The following is a 20,371-nucleotide window of genomic DNA, read 5'->3' on the forward strand; positions in this document are numbered from 1 at the left end:
CCCTAACCCTAACCCTAACCCTAACCCTAACCCTAACCCTAACCCTAACCCTAACCCTAACCCTAACCCTAACCCTAACCCTAACCCTAACCCTAACCCTAACCCTAACCCTAACCCTAACCCTAACCCTAACCCTAACCCTAACCCTAACCCTAACCCTAACCCTAACCCTAACCCTAACCCTAACCCTAACCCTAACCCTAACCCTAACCCTAACCCTAACCCTAACCCTAACCCTAACCCTAACCCTAACCCTAACCCTAACCCTAACCCTAACCCTAACCCTAACCCTAACCCTAACCCTAACCCTAACCCTAACCCTAACCCTAACCCTAACCCTAACCCTAACCCTAACCCTAACCCTAACCCTAACCCTAACCCTAACCCTAACCCTAACCCTAACCCTAACCCTAACCCTAACCCTAACCCTAACCCTAACCCTAACCCTAACCCTAACCCTAACCCTAACCCTAACCCTAACCCTAACCCTAACCCTAACCCTAACCCTAACCCTAACCCTAACCCTAACCCTAACCCTAACCCTAACCCTAACCCTAACCCTAACCCTAACCCTAACCCTAACCCTAACCCTAACCCTAACCCTAACCCTAACCCTAACCCTAACCCTAACCCTAACCCTAACCCTAACCCTAACCCTAACCCTAACCCTAACCCTAACCCTAACCCTAACCCTAACCCTAACCCTAACCCTAACCCTAACCCTAACCCTAACCCTAACCCTAACCCTAACCCTAACCCTAACCCTAACCCTAACCCTAACCCTAACCCTAACCCTAACCCTAACCCTAACCCTAACCCTAACCCTAACCCTAACCCTAACCCTAACCCTAACCCTAACCCTAACCCTAACCCTAACCCTAACCCTAACCCTAACCCTAACCCTAACCCTAACCCTAACCCTAACCCTAACCCAAACCCTAACCCTAACCCTAACCCTAACCCTAACCCTAACCCTAACCCAACCCCCACCACATGGCCCTTAACCCCTTAACCCCAAGACGATAACCCTAAACACAGAGAGACCGAATGAACCCAAAACCCCCACCCTGACCCTAACCCTACACGTGGCCCTCGTTGGCGCCCCCCGGTGGTGTTCGTTTCCGCTAAACCCCAGACCCCATTTAGCAAGAACGAACACTCTGACTAACCCCTAACCCAAACCCTAGCCATAAGCCAACACATGGATGGACGGACAGACAGACAGACAGACAGACAGACAGACAGACAGACAGACAGACAGACAGACAGACAGACAGACAGACAGACAGACAGACAGACAGACAGACAGACAGACAGACAGACAGACAGACAGACAGACAGACAGACAGACAGACAGACAGACAGACAGACAGACAGACAGACAGACAGACAGACAGACAGACAGACAGACAGACAGACAGACGGACACATAACGAATCAAAGGACACCTCATTCATGCAAATTGGACCTACCGTTCAAAAGATACAGCCCTTTTAGTCTGGACCAATCAGATCCAATATGCTAATGAGGGTGAAACATAATGAGGGTGAAACTCGTTTTGACACCTATACCTAACCCTAACCCTAACCCTAACCCTAACCCTAACTAGGGGTAGAGTGAGGATGGGTTAGGGTTGGTGTTTGGGGTTGGGGTTGGGGTTGGTGTTTAGGGCTAGGGTTAGGGTTGATGTTTAGGGCTAGGGTTAGGGTTGATGTTTAGGGTTAGGGTTAATGTTTAGGGTTAGGGTTAGGGTTGGTGATTAGGGTTAGGGTTGGTGATTAGGGTTAGGGTTGGTGATTAGGGTTAGGGTTAGGGTTGGTGATTAGGGTTAGGGTTAGGGGTAGGGGTAGGGTTAGTGTTTAGGGTTAGGGGTTAGAGTTAGTGTTTAGGAGTAGGGTTAGGGGTAGGGGTAGGGTTTAGGGGTAGGGTTAGGGGTAGGGGTAGGGTTTAGGGTTAAGAACTGGTTTTATGGTTAAGTTTGAGGGAAGGGTTAGGGTTAGTCAATTTTCCTTCAATGTGTTAAGCAATTATTTGTTGCTCTGAGAAGTTAGTTTAGGATTGGTTAAGAAACCCCTGTAGTTACTATAAGGTCTAAGACAGTGGTATATTTTGGTTTACAAAAAAAGTAGATAAAGAGTATTCAAAATGCTGGTTAAAACCATGCAAGAAAGAACTGAACATTGAACAATCTTGGTGAAAGATCCATCATTGGTGTGGATGGGAATAAAAATGATGATACAAGTGACATAGTATCCAAGTAGATGACATCGATCCAAGATAAGGCTAGTGTTTGAAGAGAGAGAGAGAAAAAAAAGGATGGTTAAGCTGATTAGAGTTTTCAAAGATTGCACTAAGGAAATCCAGATGACCAAGATGTAGATACAAATGAAACCATGATGCATATGAAAGATGCAATAGATGATCTGACATTAAAATATCCATATAATCAAACTCCTTTTGGTTGGGTTAGAGCGGTTTCAATTTATAAAACGTATGAACATGATCCAAATACATGCCAAGCTTACTGTTGTTTAGGGGTGGGGGTTGGTTAGGGTTGTTTCATCCGCATTAATTTTAGTTACTGCCGATGTTAGGCCATATTTGCTGCTATATATTTTTCTACTTGACAGTTCAGAAAGAGGAACCTAAGGATGTTAGACCTTTTTAGGCCATGCACTCCAGCCTTTCTGGGCTTCAGGTTCACACACCAGTCTTGAGTCCATCCACAGTCCATATGGGACAGGACACAGAGGTGAGCAAAGAGTTAATTTTTAGGTTAAGATTAAATTGCCATTTCATTCTCCCCTTTATATAGATCTAAGCTTTATCTAAGCTCATTTAAAAGCAAAGCAAAAAAAAACTTGTGGTTACATGTAGGGGTCAAGGCAATATTCCAGTCCAGAAAAAGTAGATGCACCATTCAAAATGCTGGGTAATAAAGATGATCAAAGTTTAGTTTGATTGTTTAATTCATCCCTACTTTTAGAATTAGTTCCTAAAATTTACAATAGCAGTCACCAAGCCTCTTTAAAAAAATAATAATAAAACTGCTTAATGCTAAATTAGAAAAAGAAGGTTTGAAATAGTCTAATTTTCTATCACAGATACTATAAAAAATTCTACAACAAAAAAAGTCATCTGCTCAACTTTTCTTTTTAACAAAGAAATAACCGCTTTCCCACTATCGAACCAAACCTTTGTAAGAACGCTTCGGTACAGTTAGTTGTTTCTCCACTGAGGCTGGAACCATGTAGCATGCTTACAAACTGTTCTCAGCCTGGAATTCTAAGCACGGTTAGACAACCGTGCTGAACCGTTTCATTGACTTATTTTATTCATGGTTTATTTTATCTTACCAGTCATCTAAAATAATGAAATAGCCTATTATTTTATTAATGGCTACAGTTTAATAATTTGATTGACATTAAGCAATTGAGACCTTTAATTCGCCTGACTGACGCAAGTTTATTGCACGCAGCGCTGTATTTGGTAGCACAAATCGCTCTGATCCAGATGAGAATTAAACCAATAACTACATGCACAGAGACTTTACTGCTGCGCATCAAAAAGCAAAATGCAAATGCAAATGCTTATCAAAGACTATGGTAGAAAGTCAACTTTCAATATTGTTTTGGACTTTTTGGGCTCTAAAGCTTTACAGAGTGGCTCTGCTGTCCAAGATACTGTTGTATGATTTCTTAGTCTATATATGCTCTAATAAACTAGTCACATGAATGAATTTAATAAATGTCGGTATTGCTCTCAAAATAATCACTAGGTTTTGACATGTTAACAAATGAGCAATTTTCAGCATTTCAGCAGTAGGCCATTATATGATTCAGTTATACACAAGTTTGACATTTATGGGGCTGTGTAACGTTTGTGTGTTTTGTTCCCTGATCTTTAATATATACTGGGTAGCTACGCAAATATTTTCTAAAAATGTCAAGTTGATAAATAGTGCTTTAAATCCTGATGCATTTTCACATTCATTTATTTAACTTGCTGCGTTCATTTAATGTTTTAATACTTTTCAGCCATTAACACAGGTGTCAAACTCAGTTCCTAAAGGGCCGCAGCTCTGCAGTTTAGTTCCAACCCTAATTAAACACACCTGAACAAACTAATTGAGTCCTTCAGGCTGGTTTGAAACCTACAGGTAAGTGTTGGAGCAGGGTTGGAACTAAACTGTGCAGAGCTTTGGCCCTCCAGGAATAGAGTTTGACACCCCTGGTTTGAGTTATACTTTACCATCAAAATGTTGCATGTTATATAATCATCATAGATCGTAAAAATTAAAGTTGAGTGACATTAGGTAAAGTGCCCGCTCACTTTTGACAAGGCCAGTCCAAAATACATTTCTGCTATTGTAATACAAAAATGCACTATTGTTGCATTATCATAGTTTAAATTTGTCATGTTCAGTTTATTCCCCCTGCAAACAATTTCAATTGTTACACTTGTCATTTCCCCTCCAAATAAAATTTAGCCAGAGGTGCGCAACATGACCTCTAAAAAAAAGGTGCTGTAACATGTACCTATATGCAGCACCCCAATATGATAGAGCGGCATAGCAGTGTTTAGACACTTGTTTACTTTTGTTTTTATTAACTTGAAAGTTCAGCTATTGAGTTTTATTGAACAAAGGGAGCTGTTTACATTACACAACCCATCAGTAGTTGCCTTTAATGCAATTTTTTAAAGATCTGTTGCAGCCTGAGTGGAAAATAAAATCGTATTAGTGCTGCCTGGCCCAGTTTGGCACAAAATGGAGCAGTTCCATTAAGAGAACGATTCAGCATGAGTGAAAAAGTAGCTAAAGTTTGTGAAAAATTTTTATCTGGATGTAGAGAATCTCATAGCACAGAAACAGCACACCTAAAAGGCATATTTATACTTCTGCATCAAGCACACAAGTATGCTTCAGCACAACCTGTGCATGGTCTCATAGCCCTTGCTGTGGCAGTCAGACACTGATGCACACCTCAAATGAATAGAGAAAGCTGTGATTGCTCAGATTTGTAGAGCTGACAAGTGTGCCCTAACCTAGTCCTCATCTTCAGTCAGTAATTTGAGAGCTTTCTGACAGCAACCCGTGTAAGGCCAGATTAAGCATCTGTAAAACTCAATTTCTTCATCTTAATGTTGCCAAACTTTGACAAGCGATCAATAACTGATGCAGAAAAGCTTATCCATGCTTTCATGACCTCTCGATTAGACTTCTGTAATGAGTTACTAGGCGGTCGCCCTGCTGGCCTCACTAACAAACTGCAGCTGGTTCAAAATGCAGCTGCTAGAGTGCTTTCTAGAACAAAGAAATCACATTACTCCAGTTCTTTCATCAGTGCATTGACTCACTATTAAATATTTAATTTACAATTTTATTGTTTACCTACAAAGCCCTCAATGCCTTAGCTGCCCAGTATTTGAGGGAGCTCCTGGTGTATTATAGAGCATGCCATTGATTCCTTTAAGACCCTATAGTGACCCACAGGTCTACGTATTGATCATGAAGGGTCAGTCTGTACACCAGCCAGTGACCTCTCCCATCTGCAGCTTCTCCACAATGGATGTCCACCATTCTCCAGCCTCCAGTGCCTAGACTGCAGCTCTGTACAGGGGAGTTTGGCCAGAGGAGAAATGGTCATGCCCAACTGAGCCTGGTTTGAGGTTATTTTTCCCCCTTTACTTTGGTCAGTTGGCAAACTAGCTCACTTGGTTTGGGGCTTGTGTAGTTGAGCATGGATGGATTTTTTCTTCGTTGTTTTGACTTTCAGCAGTGAAAATTAAACACCGAAATTAATCTCTGAAAACAGCCGATTTAAACCTCTCATACCTGATGTGAAAATAAAGCATGCACATCCTCAAAAATCCTTAGCCCGAACAGTTATAATAGATAGAAATTTGTATTAATGTTAAACACTTATTCAGATAAGGGAGATTCCACAGAAAGAAGAATTCTTTTATGCAATGAGTGAATCGGTCATTAAGATTTCCAAGGTAACATATGCCCGGAGAACTGAGCTGCCCAAAGAGCTGATTTAATGTGAATAAACCAAAGCAGCTGCCAGGCAAATTATATTGAGTTAATGTTCTGGACAGATTTTAAACCAGTCATTAGAAATCTCCCAAAGGGTTAACTTTATTATGAGACCACTGCAAATGACATGGAGTACTGTCTGACAAAAATTTAGGAAATAAGTGTACGGTCTATGCTATTGTGTAGTTGTGAACGTCTTCAATAACACCGTGGAGAAAGAAAATAAAAGAAAAGAAAAAAAAACTGAATTTCATTGATTTCATTTCATTTAAATTTCAGATTTTTGAAGAGGAAACTGGAACTGGTAAAGTTGAAATATTTATAGGTGAAGAGGTTCAAATATTCCCATGAAATTGAGATATTGTAAAAGAGTGAAGTGTGGTTACCTTCACTGAGAGGTTCTGGAGTTAGATGTTCTAAGAGTTACAGAAGATCTTATTTTGAAACCAGCCATGTACACTACAGATGTTCTGGAGAAGGTATGTAGGGTTTTTTTTCTGAAAAGTTCTGGGTTAAGTTTTTGGAAGATCAATTTTAAATCTTCCCATGGAAATAGATCTTACAGAGGGAAAATCTGGTCATTCTGTTGTAAGGTTATAATTTGAGATTTGGTGTTTTAAAGTGTCCCTATGGAAGTACTAATCTTACTCCTTAACCTTAATCCTAGTAAATTCTGGGGTTACAAATCTTAAGTAGATCTCATGTTTGAGTTGATTTTTTTGAAAAGTACTCGAATGACTGGTGTAGGAGATGTTGATGCACAATGTGCTGTTGTGTGGTGGTGCTAATCACCAGTAGAAGACTGGGCTTCATTTAAGGCCATTCACCCAAGACCACCTTCCCTGCGTGCTGTCCAAGTGGACCCAGGGGGGCTGAATACTTACCACTCCCCCAAGTGACCTTTTGTTAACACCGCAAGGTTGCCCAGGTCACCCGAGAAGAGTCTGAAGGGGTCTCTGATTGGGGCCTACTCTGGCTAGTCCAGAGACCAGGCTCCCAGGTCCCCAGATTTCTCCAAGGAACATGAGAGCCCTTGCCCAAATCAGCTGAACCTAACACGTAGATTCAGGAGTAGAAAATAGCCATGAACTGGTCATTGACTTCTCCTTCCCCATGCTGATTTTCTCCAGGGTATCTCTAATCAACATGCAAGTGGTTCTATAAGCCCAAGATAGCCCAAGAACTAGTCCCAAATGTGATCAGAGATATCCAGAGAGATGGTCCTGACCTCCTACTCATTAATTTAATGAAAATAATTTAAGAGATCAGGTCGAGGTTCAATCTGGCGGATATATCTAAGTAGATATATCATTCTTCTACCAAACATCTCCCCTAAGGCAATGCAAGAACCAAACCGACATCATCCTCATAAAGAATAACCGTTGGGAGCATTGCCCTAGAGAAATGAAGAGTCTGGGGCTTGACCAGGTGTTGAGACACAGCATTTCGGCAGTGGTGAGTTTTCTCATGACCATTTGTTTGTTTGTGTTTTTCTTTGTTCTTGTTTGCATATTTTCATTCAGAATTTGAATATCTGATGTCTAGATTGTTTTCCCATACTTTGATTATCATATTTAATGTCATAAAGACCTTTAAAATTGTGTTTTATTAGAGAATAGACCATATGCAAATGACTCATTAGTATTCGTGGTTTTGCACCAATCACGTTTGTTCTCTGTTGAGTGTGCTTTAGGTCAGTTTAAATAATTTATATCTCTGTTGTTTCTTAATAATTTATTTTCTTTGTTTCGGCATTTTAATCTGTATATTATGTAGAAAAAGTGTTGAACATAAAAACTGTCATTACTAAAAAAAATGTTTTTTTGGGGTTACCGTTGTTGAGAAGTATAGCTGATTTAGTGGGGTCTCTTACAATCGCCTCATAGATTAAGACAAATGTAGTCTTGCTTTTTGCTAAATAATTAGAAAATGTAAATCTTGTGGAAATGTCATTAATGATGATAAGACTAACTTCTCAATCATCTGAAAAGACATGCAAGATTCAATGTAATGCAATAGTTACTGAAGTAACTCCAGAAAGCTAAATCTATCATAATTGTGAATTGATTTGCTCTAGAAGATGGTGCGTCAAAATAAAACATTGATTTAAGCTTTTGAATTTATTTTATTTGAGTTTAACTTTGACTTATTTGCATGAAAGCAAATTAAATTAAGTTGACATAAGTTGCTATGGAGGGTTATTCTCTGCAGCTAGCCTGAACTCCAGATAGAATAATCCAAGTGATTTATTTGTTAGTTTTATTGTCAATGCTACTTGACATCAGTGTTTTACAGTGACTCCATGTTATTGATTATTTACATATATTTTCCAACTATTAGCATTGAAAAGAAAACAGACCCTATACCGCAGAAAGAAAACACTAGCCATTAGCAGAAGCACAACTGTGTGTGTGTGTGTGTGTGTGTGTGTGCAGTGCATCTGCTGCATTTCACATTTACACATGTAAATCTCCATTATAAATTCATCAGAGAGATCTGAGCTTCTGGTTTTGTATTTGTTTATTCAGTTTTCTCATCTGTATGCAAGAGTCAGTTCGGCAGATCTGCTGTCGTCCACTTCCTGTGTCTGCTGCTCCACTTCCTCCACAGAACACACAAATATCACATCAAAACAAACAGTAGAGCCTGAGCAGGGGTGTGCTGATCACCTGTGTGTGTGTGTGTGTGTGTGTGTGTGTGTGTGTGTGTCAGTGAGTAGGGGCCGTCTGCAGTGTTCTCCTGGCCATCTCCAGAGCGCCGCTCTGCGTCTTGTTTCCGCCGATGAAGCCGCCGGCGTGCACAAAGATGCATTCTGGGATTCCACTGAGCTCTGACAGCGCATCGTCACGCAGCCCTCGCCACTCCTCCAGCAGACTCAACCTGCACAGCACAGCACAGAACACACTCTCAGCTGCGTGTGTGTGTGTGTGTGTGTGTGTGAGGGTGTGTATATATGTGTGTGTCTTACCGGTTCTGGAAGGTGTTGGGTCCGGCCGGCACACACTGCACCCTCCAGTGGCCGTTCTGATCGCAGTACAGCACAAACTTGATGAGCTCCTGCAGCTGCAGCTCCTTCTCCAGAGCAAACAGGTGCTCCTTCCACGGACACCCGCCCTGCTGCAGCAGCAGCACCTGCCCGCTCACATCCACCTGCATGCGCAAACACACACACACACGCACGCACGCACGCACGCACACATTTGAGCATTGCAAAAGAAGAGCAGGAGCTGCACGGCTCTGAGATCAGTGTGCATGTGTGTGTATACGTGCGTAGATGTGTGTGCATGTGTGTGTGCATGCGAGCGTGTGTGTGCATGTGTGTGTGTTTACAGACCTGGTGTCGGCTCTTGATCGCCTGCAGCACCACGTCCCGTGCCGGCAGCCAGGCATTGGTGAAGTACAGCAGCCGGTCCTGGAACTCAGAGCCCACGAGCGCCAGAGCTTTCCGGAAACCCTCCTGTGGAGCATCAGCAGAGTGACCTCACCACGGTGTTTCCACACACCTCATCTTATGTTCATTGTGCATATGCGCATTAAACACTGGTGAATGGAAACGGTGGATGGAAACGTCATGATGAATAAAAACGTCTGCGCATACCTGAGGAGGATCAACCTTTCATTCCATTAGAGAAGATGCACATAAACATGATGGAAACACTTTTACCGCACAAATTTCAGTATGCACATTAAAGCTCATGTGATGTTGTGATGACAGGTCATGTGATGATGAACACGTGTGTGAATGATGCACCAGCAGGCCGAGCACACTGCACAACTGATCTGAACTGTAGATGTGGTCACTCTAAACGCCGTAACCGTTTCAGTATGTGTGTTATTGTATTATTAATGAGCTCGAGATCGTCTGTGCTCCGCGTCTGACACCTCAAACACCACCGCGCGTTCACTGCGTGTCAGGATTGCCTTCAGAGTCATTTATTAGATGAAGAAAGGATTGATGCGGCTGCTCCTACTGCAGCACATTCTGTTTGTACTGTTGATATTTGGCGCTTGTTAATCAGGAAGTGACGATGTTGTTCGCTTTGATTGGTTGGATGGAAACCAGTGTGTGTGTGTGTGTGTGTGTGTGTGTGTGTGTGTGTGTGTGTACCTCTGTGTCCTGCTCTTTGCTGTTCCACTGAGGGTTCAGGTAACTGACTCTGCTGCTGATGGTGGAGCTGATGGTGTAGCGCTGCTCTCCGTCACTCTGACTGATGCCATTATCCACCGCATCCACCTCCTCCACGAACCCCTCGTACATCTGCACAGAAGAGCGTCAGTGTGTGTGTGTGTGTGTGTGTGTGTGTGTGTGTGTGTGTGTGGCCCCGTCTACACTAATACATGTTAGCTGTACAGTGCATGAGTTCTGCTGTGGTTCCCGCTCACACTACCCCTGTGTGTTCAGTGTTCTGGAGCCGCTGCTGAGGCCGTGTTGTGTTCAGCGCTGCTGCTGCTGCTGTATGTCAGTGATAGAGGAGGCGGAGACATCTGAACACGGAGGCGGGGCTGCAGACATTCTCCTCTCTGATTGGTCTTTTCCTCATTATTCAGAGCGGAGTCCTGCATCCTCTCCTTCAGTTCACACTGCACTGTGTGATGAGGAGAACACACTGCAGAGGACCCGGCGGGGAAACAGTGTGAGTGTGTGTATGAGCTGATCCACATCATCCCCCTGCAAGCTCCGCTGCTGCACCATCCCAACACTGAACTGAACACAGGAGATGAGGAGCGGCCCATTCCCATCCTGATACACAGCAGAGATGAGGAGCTGCAGACTGACTGTGTGCACATGAGGAGCAGAACAGCAGCGCCTCCTCCCATCATCAGAGAACAATATGAAACACGGGGCATCACAGTGGTGCAGTGGGTAGCACAATCGCCTCACAGCAAGAAGGTCTCTGGTTTGAGTCTCGGCTGGGTCAGTTGGTGTTTCTGTGTGGAGTTTGCATGTTCTCCCCGTGTTGGCGTGGGTTTCCCCCACAGTCCAAACACATGCGCTATAGGGGAAGTGACCAACTACACTGGCCGCAGTGAATAAGTGTGTGTGAATGAGTGTGTATGGGTGTTTCCCAGTGATGGGTTGAATTTGAAAGGGTATCCGCTGCGTAAAACACATGCTGGATAAGTTGGTGGTTCATTCCGCTGTGGCGACCCCTGATGAATAAAGGGACTAAGCTGAAGCAGAATGAATGATGAATGAATGAATATGAAGCACAGGCTGCAGGCCCTGATGAAGATCAGCTTCATCATCAGTCAGAACAGGAGAACACACCGTGTGTGCAGGGGGCGCTCAACATTACTCTGCATCAACTGTGATTAGCCTACATTAGTAACAGTTCGTTTTGTTATGGTTTGAACTCAATCCTAGCAAAAACTAAATAAATGAACAACACAAGACCTGCGACCAAATCCACGACTAGAGGAGCCTTAATTCAAGATGATCACACTTACGACTTCTCAATGCTTTAAGACCCTGCGGGTACTCTAATATGTGTGTGTGTGTGTGTGTGTGTGTGTGTGTGTGTGTGTAGTCACCTTGTCGTACAGCACCTCCAGCTGTGGCTCGTCCTCCTGCAGGTGTGTGAGCTGCTGCAGGACGCGTCTCCCGTAATGAACGTACACCAGACCGGCGGAGCTCAGCTTGGTGACCCACGGCTTCTGCGCACACACACTGTGGAAACTCTCCGCGAACGCCCTGTGGAGGAGCATGAGTGTTTAACACACACTCTGCACATCTGTAACACACTCTCTGAAAGCAAACATACACACAGACCTGCACACACACACACACACACACACACACACAAACACACACATGCACACACACACAAACACATACACATACACGCACACACACAAACACACACACATAAACACACACACGCACACACACGCACGCACAAACACACAAACAAACACACAAACACACAAACACGCACACACACAAATACACACACACACACCTGCGCACACTGAATGACTTGATCAGTGAGGGTTCAGAGCACAGTGGAGTGAGGCGCTCCGAACACGAGCAGCATTACTGTACAGAACATCACCAAACTGACCACTCTAAACACTGCAGAGTGTGAGTGTGTGTGTGTGTGTGTGTGTGTGTGTACCTCTGGTGATGGTCGTAGCGCTGCCGGCTGTGGTCATATTCTCCTCCTACATCCACCACAACATCACACTCAGCCAGAACTGAAGCATCTCTGCTGCGCACGATCTCTGCATCCTGATGGAGAACACACACCCTGAGACACGCATATGTGTGTGTGTGTGTGTGTGTGTGTGTGTGTGTGTGTGTGTGTGTGTGTGTGTGTGTGTGTGTGTGTGTGTGTGTGTAAGAAACAGAGAGATAGAGCAACTGAGTGTGCGTGTACAGCACCATCAAAACAAACAATCCATTCACACACACACACATGCATGCATACACACACACACACACACAATCCTACACAACTGATTCTTATTCAGACCTCTAACCCTTGCGTAGTGAATCTCCAGGCTTGTTGTGTGTGTGTGTGTGTGTGTGTGTGTGTGTGTTGTGGATGATCAGCTCGCAGCAGGAGGAGAGGAGAGATGTTCAGGACTGTGCTGTACACCAACATCACTCACACTTACAGTGCGGGCTTCAGCAGATACACCTCAGTAAAACACCAAGGCTGCGTCTGAAACCGCATACTTCCCTCCTGTACACTTCACTAAATCAGTACGCGAGCAGAGTAGCGTGTCTGAATTCCTACATTTTGAAAATCAGTATGCCAGAAGTGCCCGGATGACCGACTACCAGCGAGATTCTGGATCCCAATCCCGCAGCGCTATCCCATGATCGCAGATTATCCTACATATATGACATCCATGTTGATCTGCGGATTTTACATCTACAACTTGTCATTTATGCAGCATGCATTTAGAAATAAAGCAAATAAGTTCACTTGGAGAAAAGAGTCCACTAAAAGCATTTAATAAAGCACAGTTGAGGAACCTGCGTGTGCATATTATCATGCCAATGGCTGAAAACACAAGTGGCCTTTAATGCAACATTTCACAATATATGTGGCACATATGACAGATATGACACTATAAAACCTAATTAAAATAGAGTATATCATATATTTGTTTACATGTTTATAACATTATTCGGGATATTCCAGTACGGTGTTTCTCCAGTAACTGTGGAGTGTTTGTGCTCATGGTAAGTTTGACAATGTAATGCACAACCGCATTAGTCACTTTACAACTAAACAACATCTCTGACTTTCAGCCTTGAACATCACCGCGGAGCTCCAGTGTGAATATTCTGAGTCTGCTCAACACTTTAACTGAAGTAAGAGTTTACCGTAGTAATAATGATCTGTTCATTTAACACAGCCTCTATGACAGCAGATGGTGGTGTGGGCTCCTGCTTGGAGACTCTGGGTGATGTTCAATCTTTTACACATTTAAACTGATGTCAGTTTGCAAATAATATTTAATTTTCCTGAAGCTCTCCCAAAACCCAGAAAAACACAGAGCTTATCTTGGGCATCTGTACTCTGCTAGTTAACTATTAAACCAATTTAAAAAGTTATTTTATTTATTTATATATATATATATATACACACACACACATAGACATTAGTGCCCACGTGCACACTTATATATAACGTTACACACGCACACACATGCACTTGCGCGCACCTTGTATTCCGGGAGCTGCCGCAGCAGGAAACACGCCAGGACTTCATCACAGTGGAAAGTTCCGTTGTGAGTGCCGATCTTCATCTTCATCTTCATCAGATGATGTTTATTGATCAACACTGAGCTGAGGAGCCGAGAGCACACTCTCATCTGATGATTCCGGCTGCTGCTGCTTCCTCTGCTGCTGCTCTGTCTCCTCTGCAGCGCCGCCAGCCGGACGGGAGATGCAGTGTGCGCATGCGTCATATTTAAGGATCTTTTTTTTATTTAATAAGCTGCGTCCCAAATGGCACACTATACACTATGCACTCATGCACTATGTACTTATGCACTTACACACTCAACAGGATAGTATATGTATGTAGTGTCGTCCCAAATGGCACACTAATGTGTTTTTACTAAGCGGAAATTCAAACCGTTTCCCTGATGACGTTTGACGGTTGCCAAATCAGTGAAATAAATGACCAAAATATCAGATAATACCTGCCGTGTGTATTGCCGCATTCACCATCGGGAGGCGCTATAATCACTCTCGTAGGAGAATTTTGCTTTCACCATCCAAAATAAATAAAGTTATTCAACATGTACGTCTGATAGCTCCGCCCCTTCCGCTACGTAAGCAAACCTGCGGTCGTTGAGTCCGGGTAATTAAAGTGCTCTTATTATTTTTAGAGTTTTCAGTTCACACTACTTACACTATTTATACTACAAAATGGCGTAGAATAGTGCATAAGTATGCGATTTGGGACACAGCTATAATATTGTGAAGCTTCTTCTTCTTCTTCTTCCTGGTATTTATTGGCGGTTCGCATTCTTATCAGAGCATTACCGCCACCTACTGTGGGTTATGAATCTGAGACTCTCTTATTTTTATTTTATTTATTTATTTATTTTTTACCTCTTGACTCTTCAAAACCCGAGCCTTCGATATTGCTGCGTGTTCAGCTCCTCCATCTACAGCTCAGGTCATATTGTGAAGCTCACTCTGTTTCTCCGAGATAATTCAGCAGAAGTGCTGTTCCTGACATCATTATTAAAAATATGTAAAATACAGGAGAAACAACATAACAGGAAATACAAGAAAAACAGAATCTGACAGCTGATGCAGGAATACACACTCCAGCGAGAGCATTTGTTGACTTTATTGATTTCACACACATTAATTAATCACACACACACGCACACACACACACACATACACACACACACACACACACACACACACACACACACAGCTTTACTGCAGATCTCCTTGATTATCAGACTCTCACATGTTGATTTGAGCAGCTCACAGCGTTCACTCGGGAATAAAGACGACTATATGAACATGACTGCAGGACTGATATTATATTGACATTACATTATTGCAGGATTCTCTATATATGAATATTGTGTCTGGTTTGATCAGTGTGTAGTGTAAGGCACAGATATTCATCATCGATTATCAGCAGATGAACATGTTGACAGCGCAGGCGTCAGCGGCGAGCCAGAACCACTGCAGGAGCAGAACATCAGTCAGAGTCACTGCTGGAGGAGGACGAGGAGGAGGACGACTGAAACACACACACACACACACACACACACACATCAGTTATACACACAGCTGGAGGAGGAGGACGACTGAAACACACACACACACACACACACACACACACACACACACACACACACACACACACACATCAGTTATACACACTACTGGAGGAGGACAACTGAAACACACACACACACACACACACACACACTACTGGAGGAGGACGACTGAAACAAACACACACACACACACATCTCGACTCTTTCCAGATGAGTATTCGGCGGTCAGCTCTCACCTTGCTCTTGCCATGCTTCATGTGCTTGTGCTCCTTGTGCGCTTTCTTCATCTTCTTCATCTTCTTGTGTTTCTTGTGTCCCGCCGGATGTCCTCCATACTGGGGGACGGTGCACGGCACTCCTGCACCCGGGTACGGCCCATATGGACCAGGCACCGCAGGCTGATGATGGGGACCCATGTGTGGGAGCGGCATGGGCTGGTTCATGCCCGGCGGGTACATTGGGTTAACCCCGGGTCCTGATGGGATAGGCATGGCCGGATAGGACGGGTTGTGCCCAGGGCCTGATGGGATGGGCATGGCTGGGTAGGATGGGTTTGGAGGGCAGGGATAGGCAGGATTGGGCGGTCCTGTGCATCACAGACAGGAGAGAAACATCAGTGTGTAAATCACCAGCAATAAAAACCATTCATTCATTATTCATTTACTTTTCAGCTTAATCCCTTTATTAATCAGGGGTCGCCACAGCAGAATGAACCGCCAACTTATCCAGCATATGTTTTTTTATGCAGTGAATGCCCTTCCAGCTGCAATCCATCACTGGGAAACATCCATACACACTCATTCACACACATACACTACAGATAATTTAGCCGACCCAATTCCCCTATAGCGCATGAGTTTAGACAGTGAGCACCGGAGCACCCGGAGGAAACCCACGCCAACACGGGGAGAACATGCAAACTCCACACAGAAACACCAACTGACCCAGCCGAGACTCAAACCAGCGACCTTCTTGCAGTGAGGCAAACGTGCCGCCCCATTAGTAAAATTAGCACAGTGAATCTGTCTGTACAGCCTCGTCCCAGTTAGAGCACTGTAGATGGTTAATGGACACATGTCAGACTTTCTCAGCAGTTGGAGAGGAAGAACTGCCTAAACAGGTTAGACCTGTCCAGATCAACAACAGTTACGTTCTCAACAGCCCTGCTGACAGTTCTGAATGACCTGCTGCTATCGTCTGATCGTGCCGGCATTACTCTCCTAGTGTTGTTGAAGCTCGGTGCTGCATTTGACACCACTGATCAAAACATTCCCCTAATGCGGCTAGAACCCTTTCTAGAGCTGAGAAATATCAGATCTGTGAAGTCTGTCTGTAGGACATCATCTCTCGGCTCTTCAGTCCTGCAGACTTACAGGAAAAGTCTGACCAGCCGCCCTGAACAACCCATCGGTCATCATCACCAGCGTTCACCAACCCCACACTGTAACCAGCACTGGGTTTCAGAATATCACCAGCACCGCACTCTTTCCTCCATCATCTTACTGTCGGAGCACGCTCTCAGTCTTTAAATCACACAGACTGAACGATGGAGCACAGCGAGACAAACTCTGAACCCCGAGCCGGAGTCCTGAAGACGAGCCTGTCAAACACTACACTGCTAGTAACAGATCCACCATGAGAATGACCGTGGCTAAAGCTGCAGACCACTCATCTCACACACAGATGCCGAGGCTGATCGGGGGTCAGTTGTTCAGGAGAACCACAGATCCTCATTCAGGACACTAAACCAACAAAATTACCTTGATTCGGCCACATGGTCCCCTCGTCCAGCTGATCTGCAACAGACAAAAGAGAACTGTGTGAGTGTGTGTGTGTGTGTGTAACACCAGAAGAGTAATGAACACACACTAGTGTTCTTCATCATAGATTGACTGCACTCCTCAAAGAGCCACTGTTTACTACAGACATGACTGACTACAGCAGACAGAGGAGGAGGAAGAAGAAAAGGAGGAAGACAGAGGAAAAACAACAAGAAGGGGAAAAGGAAGTAGATGAAGAGCTGGAAGATGAAGAAGAGGGGTGGTAAGATAACAGGAGGAGGAGGAGGAAGAGGAGGGAGAAGAAAAAGAAGAACAGGAAGAGAAAAAGGCAGAAGAAAAAGTGGAAAAGGGAAGAAGAGGAGGAGGAAGAGGACAGAAAAAATAGGGGGGAAAGAGGAAGGCAAGGAAGAAGAATTGGGAAGGATGAAGAGGAAGAGGAGATGGGGTAAGAGGAAGAAGAGGAGGAGGAAGAAAAAGGAGAATGGAGGGAAGTGTTTGACTCTTGTTGAACTGGTCCAGCATGGTTGAGTTCCTCTAAACTCCTCCTGATGTTCTCAGCGGTCTGTCATATGAACAGGGTGGTCTGGAGTCAGCAGTGAAGGCGACTCGCTCTGGAGCTGCTGCTCTTATTCTCGCTGTATTACACTGGAGAAAACTCTACTAATGTACAATTATGATGATGTGTTTTGATCTGAATTTAAGATGTTGAACACACGAACAGCCACAAAACGGCACACGGACAAACCTTTACAAAGGAATCAAAAGAGCAGTTCTGTACCGCCGCAGCCACACCACCGGCCCCGCACTGAGGCTGAGCAGGGCTGAGCCGGGTCGGTGTCTGGATGGGAGAGCACATGGGAACACTAGGCTGCTGTTGGCAGTGGTGTAAGTGAGGCCAGCAGGGGGCGCTCAACCTGTGGTCTGTGTGAGTACTAACGCCCCAGTGTAGTGAAGGAGACACCATACTGTCAGTGAGCACCTTAAACCGAGCTCCTGACTCTCTGTGCTCATTAATAACCCCATGGCAATTCTGGTAGAAGAGTAGGGGTGTAACCCCGGTGTCCTGGCCAAACTCCCTCCATCAGCCCTTACCCATCATGGCCTCCCAATTATCCTCATCCACTGAATTGGCTCTCTCACTGTCTCTCCAGTCCCACAGCTGCTGTGTGGTGAAGCGCTGGTGCTGCTGTCCTGTGGCTGCCGGAGCATCATCAGGTGGAGCTGAGCACTGCTGGAGGTGTGGAGACCCCCCTGACGATGGTGAAGCGCTTTGGCTGTACATGACACATGCGCTATAGAAATACACACTACACTACTGTTTAGTGGCTAATGTGCGCACTACAGTGGCGGACACACACTTAAGGCGGATTAATACTTCTGTGTCAAGCGCACACTAAAACACAGCCTTCGTGTGGACGCATAGCCCTCGGCGACGTTGAAGCACACCTCTCAAAATATGTACGTACATGTCCCAACAGCTCATAGCGCAAGCTCTGTGATTGGTCGGCTTGGCAGCGTTGACGAGTGTGGGCAGAGGTGAGAGCCGGGTGAGCTGGATGCAGCGAGTGTTTACAAGTGGGGAGTCCCCTGAAGGAGCTCCAGATGGAGACTGCTGTTCTGTTTCCCTCATGGTTAAAGTTGCTTCACGTCCGCCGGTTCCCGACTCTGAATGAGTGAGTTTGAGCCACTTGTAGATTAAGGAAGCGTTCAGAAAAAACAAAACACCAGTGAAGAAACTCGACACAGAGGAACAGGAACACCTGCTGCCAGCTAGTGTTCAGAAGAGTTACTGCAGAGCAACACACAGCAGAACAGCTACACACTTAACATGAGCCGAGGGTCACGCCGATCACTCCACACTGAAGGAGAAACCAGGCTGTACACTACCGGGAAACTCTGTGCTGTACGGGTCTTCTGCAGGTGTTGGAGCGCGTCTGATAATAGACATGAGCAGTATTCTCACTGAGATCAGGGCTCATGGTGAAGACGTGTCCTTCATCAGGGGAAATCATGGAGAGCTGACGGAGACGCGAGCAGGAGATGCAGGACACTTCTCACATATCCAAAAGGGTTTTACATGTGAATTAATTTACCCGGCAGCTGCTCTACAGTGCGGTGAACCAACCGTAACACCAACACCATGCAGACCTGCACTACACACGACTACAGACACTCAGGAGGGGTTTCAGGTGTGTTCAGGGTCAAGAACATCTCACAACAAACACAACTGAACAGCGTCTCTCCTTATGACACTGCGCAGAACAGGAAACGCCAGAGCAGGAGTCTCTGACCTCGGGAACGCCCTGGAACAACAGCAGCGCGCCCACACACACACACACACACACACACACACACACACACACACACACACACACACTTTGCAGTTTCTGGACAAAGTCCTGCATTGCTCCACATCAGTGAGTTTATTCGACAGTTGTTCGGCGCATCCCTCCCATCTATTTTTAGATGTGTGTATTTTTATGTGTGTGTGTGTGTGTGTGTGTGTGTACTGGAAACTGACGTATTACCGTACATAACTGAGGACAGATTTCACTAATGAACTGAGGTTGACATCAAAGACGGAAAGCGAGGATGAGCAAACACACACACACACACACACACACACACACACACACTCACACGCACTTACACGCACACTAACACTAGCCCTGCAGAGGAACACACAGTCATAAACAGCTTGTCAGAGCTCGAGCAGCGGTCAGGATCCGGCACACGCGTTCTGAAACTCACCTGATGATGATGAATGTCTCGGTCACACACCTTTCCCCGACAATCCCGAACACACTGAAAGACTTCCGCTTCCGCGAGCCAGAGCACGAGCACCGGCGTGACGTCAGGGCTGCGCACGCAGTGCGACCGCCTTACCTGTGCTATTGATCGAGTCAATCAGCGATTATTGATTATTGACTGCAGATCTGCAGAGGGACGGTGGAGGAGCTGGGGAACTGAAGCAGCTTTCTGTAGGCTAACTGAGGATATATGAGTGAAGTCTGCGTGTGTTACAGAGTCTAGAACCCTGACACACACCTGGAGCTGTGTGTGTGTGTGTGTGTGTGTGTGTGTGCGCGCGCGCGCGCGACTACTGACATGTTTACAGTAAAGGCGGAGATATACTGTCAGCAGCACAAAGAGCATCCAGAGAAACACCTGGCAGACCTTGAACATTCCAGCGCCTCACACACACACACACACACACACACACAGAGAGAGAGAGAGAGAGAGAGAGAGAGAGAGAGAGAGACTAGAGCTGGATTAAAAC

At 45.0% G+C, this 20,371-nt stretch overlaps 2 protein-coding genes across 9 annotated transcripts; both read right to left on the minus strand.

Moving 5' to 3' along the window:
- Window positions 1–8,542: 8,542 nt before the first annotated feature.
- Window positions 8,543–13,963, minus strand: myg1 (myg1 exonuclease). Of its 3 annotated transcripts, none has more exon segments than NM_001309488.2 (7): window positions 8,543–8,920; window positions 9,009–9,190; window positions 9,375–9,497; window positions 10,149–10,298; window positions 11,573–11,732; window positions 12,157–12,269; window positions 13,718–13,963. In NM_001309488.2, coding segments are annotated over 7 exon segments (1,146 nt in total). In that variant the 3' UTR covers window positions 8,543–8,748.
- An 857-nt stretch (window positions 13,964–14,820) lies between these two features.
- Window positions 14,821–19,940, minus strand: prr13 (proline rich 13). 6 transcript variants are annotated; one of them, NM_001386341.2, is given in 5 exon segments: window positions 14,823–14,912; window positions 14,969–15,270; window positions 15,547–15,896; window positions 17,071–17,106; window positions 19,843–19,940. In NM_001386341.2, coding segments are annotated over 3 exon segments (408 nt in total). In that variant the 5' UTR covers window positions 17,087–17,106; window positions 19,843–19,940; the 3' UTR covers window positions 14,823–14,912; window positions 14,969–15,228.
- Window positions 19,941–20,371: the final 431 nt, after the last annotated feature.

The sequence above is a fragment of the Danio rerio genome, chromosome 11, assembly GCF_052040795.2.
Source record: "Danio rerio strain M-AB ecotype USA chromosome 11, GRCz13ab, whole genome shotgun sequence".
NCBI lineage: Eukaryota > Metazoa > Chordata > Actinopteri > Cypriniformes > Danionidae > Danio > Danio rerio.

What these genes read in the sequence shown, in the direction of transcription:
- myg1 (XM_087272792.1), bottom strand. An exon ending in CGCTACGACCATCACCAGAG is followed by an intron (nt 11,733 to 12,156) that starts GTACACACACAC and finishes GCTCCTCCACAG; the next exon opens with GGCGTTCGCGGAGAGTTTCC. An exon ending in CCCAACACCTTCCAGAACCG is followed by an intron (nt 8,921 to 9,008) that starts GTAAGACACACA and finishes TGTGCTGTGCAG; the next exon opens with GTTGAGTCTGCTGGAGGAGT.
- prr13 (XM_087272748.1), bottom strand. An exon ending in TGAAGCATGGCAAGAGCAAG is followed by an intron (nt 15,479 to 15,546) that starts GTGAGAGCTGAC and finishes TGTTTGTTTCAG; the next exon opens with TCGTCCTCCTCCAGTAGTGT.